General features: G+C 36.4%; 1 protein-coding gene across 1 annotated transcript; it reads left to right on the forward strand.

Moving 5' to 3' along the window:
- The first annotated feature begins 276 nt into the window (after nt 1-276).
- Nucleotides 277-1,820, forward strand: LOC118038327 (F-box/LRR-repeat protein At4g14103-like). Its single transcript, XM_073412268.1, has 3 exons — nt 277-1,170; nt 1,246-1,416; nt 1,494-1,820. The coding sequence occupies exons 1-3, from the start codon at nt 283-285 to the stop codon at nt 1,818-1,820; spliced, it is 1,386 nt and encodes a 461-aa protein (XP_073268369.1). The 5' UTR covers nt 277-282.
- Nucleotides 1,821-2,315: the final 495 nt, after the last annotated feature.

Consider the following 2,315-nt stretch of genomic DNA (forward strand, 5'->3'; position numbering starts at 1 on the left):
CTTGGACTTTTTTTTATATGTAATTTTCTCTTTTTCTTTGAACCATACAACAACATGCATCTCTCTTCTAATTCGAACTGGTTTCTCCTTTCATTTCTTTAATTTATTTTACAAATGATTTTATAATTTGATTAACGATTTTCCTCTTATATTATACCAAGTGTTGTATGATTTGTTGGTTTCTTTTAAGTTACTTTGATTTTAAAGATTTGATCTTTTTCACCTTTCCAGACAATGGCCGAAGACGATAAACGAAAACGCTGCGAGGAGGTGAATAAAGATATGATTAGTAGCTTGCCTAATGTGATAATTGGTCATATACTCTCGTTTCTTCCTACTAAAGATGCTATGTGCACCTGCATTTTGTCCAAAAGTTGGAGAGAACTCTGGAGATCACTTTCCAATTTTGATTTTGATGATCGCACATGGAAAAGTAGGATCATCTTTGGGAATTTCATGGATAGGTTCTTTTATGTTCATAACTCGCGTGAAAACTCCATTACAAAATTTCGTCTCCGCGTACATGGAAACTATCCTTCTTCCCGTTTAAGTCAATGGATTGATGCAGCGATTAAGGACAATATTGAGGAGCTTATACTTTGGATATACCCAGATGTTCATGTTCCATTGCCTCAGAGAGTTTTTAGTTGTGAGAAGTTAGTGGTTTTGAACCTTGGTTGTGGAATTGCTATTGATCTTCATGGTGTTGCTGTCCGCTTTTCATGTCTCAAGGTCCTTCATCTTGAAGGACTCCCGATGCTTGATGACCTTGCTTCCATAGAGAACCTATTAGCAGGTTCCCCGGTCCTTGAAGAACTGAAAATCGAACATGTAGATTGTCGATCCAGGAACGCTTTACGTGTATGCTCAAGCTCACTGAAACGCTTGACCATAAGATTCACGCGTATTCGTTATTACAGGAAGGATCCTGGTTGCAGAGCACTCACTCTTGATACCCCAAACCTAGAGCTCCTTAAACTAACTGATTTCGTGTCCGAGGAGTTAAACATCCAGCAACTTCCGTGCTCACTAGTCGAGGCATCTGTCAGTGTTGCTTTTACACATTTCTTCATCATACAAGTAGATACTTATATTGACATGGCGGTTCAGTTCTTGAGACTGATCATGCCTATCGTCAGGATCTTACGCTTGTGTGAGACTACTATGAGGGTAGGTTTCTTCCTCATTTTACTGTGTGCTTAAATTTTCAGTGGTCTGATGACGCAACCCCTCACATGTTTACAGATTTTATCAAACGCGGTTCGTAAGAAGTTGCCTTGCGTCGAAGATCTGCCTAATTTTCAGAACTTGACTCGTTTGGAGATCGAAGCTAGTGGAGATTGTCGTTGGATGGTTTTGCATGAGATACTCAAATGCTCTGTTAAGCTGGAAGTCTTCATCTTATACAAGGAAAAGGTTAGTTCCTACAAGATAAATATATACGTGCGCAATGTTTTCTGGAAGCATGATCGGTATTGTTCTTCTTCTTACAGGCTTTAACCGTTCAGGCTACAGATCCTCCCAGATGGCCAAGTCTTGTATACCTTAATTCTTCGGTGATTCCCAAATGGCGAAATCCTGAATTCGCGCCTCAGTGCATGAGGTCAAGCCTTAAAGTGATTGAGTGTGTAGATTTTGAATGGGATTTCTCGGAGATAGAAATGGCGGAATATTTCTTAAAGAAAGCGTTGGTCTTGGAGAAGATGGCTATCAGATTTGGACGGGGCATGACTCATAATTCAAAAGAACGTGTTGCCAAGAGGCTGTCAGGGTGTGACATAGGCTCCGAAGCATGTCGAATTACATTTTCATCACCTTGATTTAGTTTTTTTTTAATTCCTTTTCTGTTAGAGATTGCTCAACGAGGAACAGAGAATGCAAACCCATATTTGATATTCATGTATATGGATGAATTCTTTTTGTTGTTCTAGTATAAAATTGTGTATTAAATACACAATTTTAAAAACTTAGATACTTGGATGAATTCTTTTTGTTGTTCTAGTATAAAATTGTGGTTAGAATCTTTTAAAAACTTAGATACTTGGAGAGAAAGAAGTATTTGGGTATTAAATAATCAGCGCTAGCTAATGTTATGCATAACATTGTGTTTAATTCAATAATATATTTAATTAAATTATCAAAAAATAATAATTTCCTTAATTTTACTATTAGTTTTTTTATTTTATTTTATTGAGGTGTTCTTTCTAGTGGCAAGTGATAATATGAAATCCTAACCTATATTTTGCAATTAATGAAACAAAAGTCATTGAATTTCATATATCTATTTAAATTAGTAAATGATATTGTGTGAAATT

The sequence above is a fragment of the Populus alba genome, chromosome 11 (assembly GCF_005239225.2).
Source record: "Populus alba chromosome 11, ASM523922v2, whole genome shotgun sequence".
Lineage (NCBI taxonomy): Eukaryota > Viridiplantae > Streptophyta > Magnoliopsida > Malpighiales > Salicaceae > Populus > Populus alba.

Excerpts from the sequence above, each read along its gene's own strand:
- LOC118038327 (XM_073412268.1), top strand. The coding sequence starts at position 283 with ATGATTAGTAGCTTGCCTAATGTGATAATTGGTCATATACTCTCGTTT. Across the intron at positions 1,171-1,245 it reads TGTGTGAGACTACTATGAGG|ATTTTATCAAACGCGGTTCG; the intron begins GTAGGTTTCTTC and ends ACATGTTTACAG. Across the intron at positions 1,417-1,493 it reads TCATCTTATACAAGGAAAAG|GCTTTAACCGTTCAGGCTAC; the intron begins GTTAGTTCCTAC and ends TTCTTCTTACAG.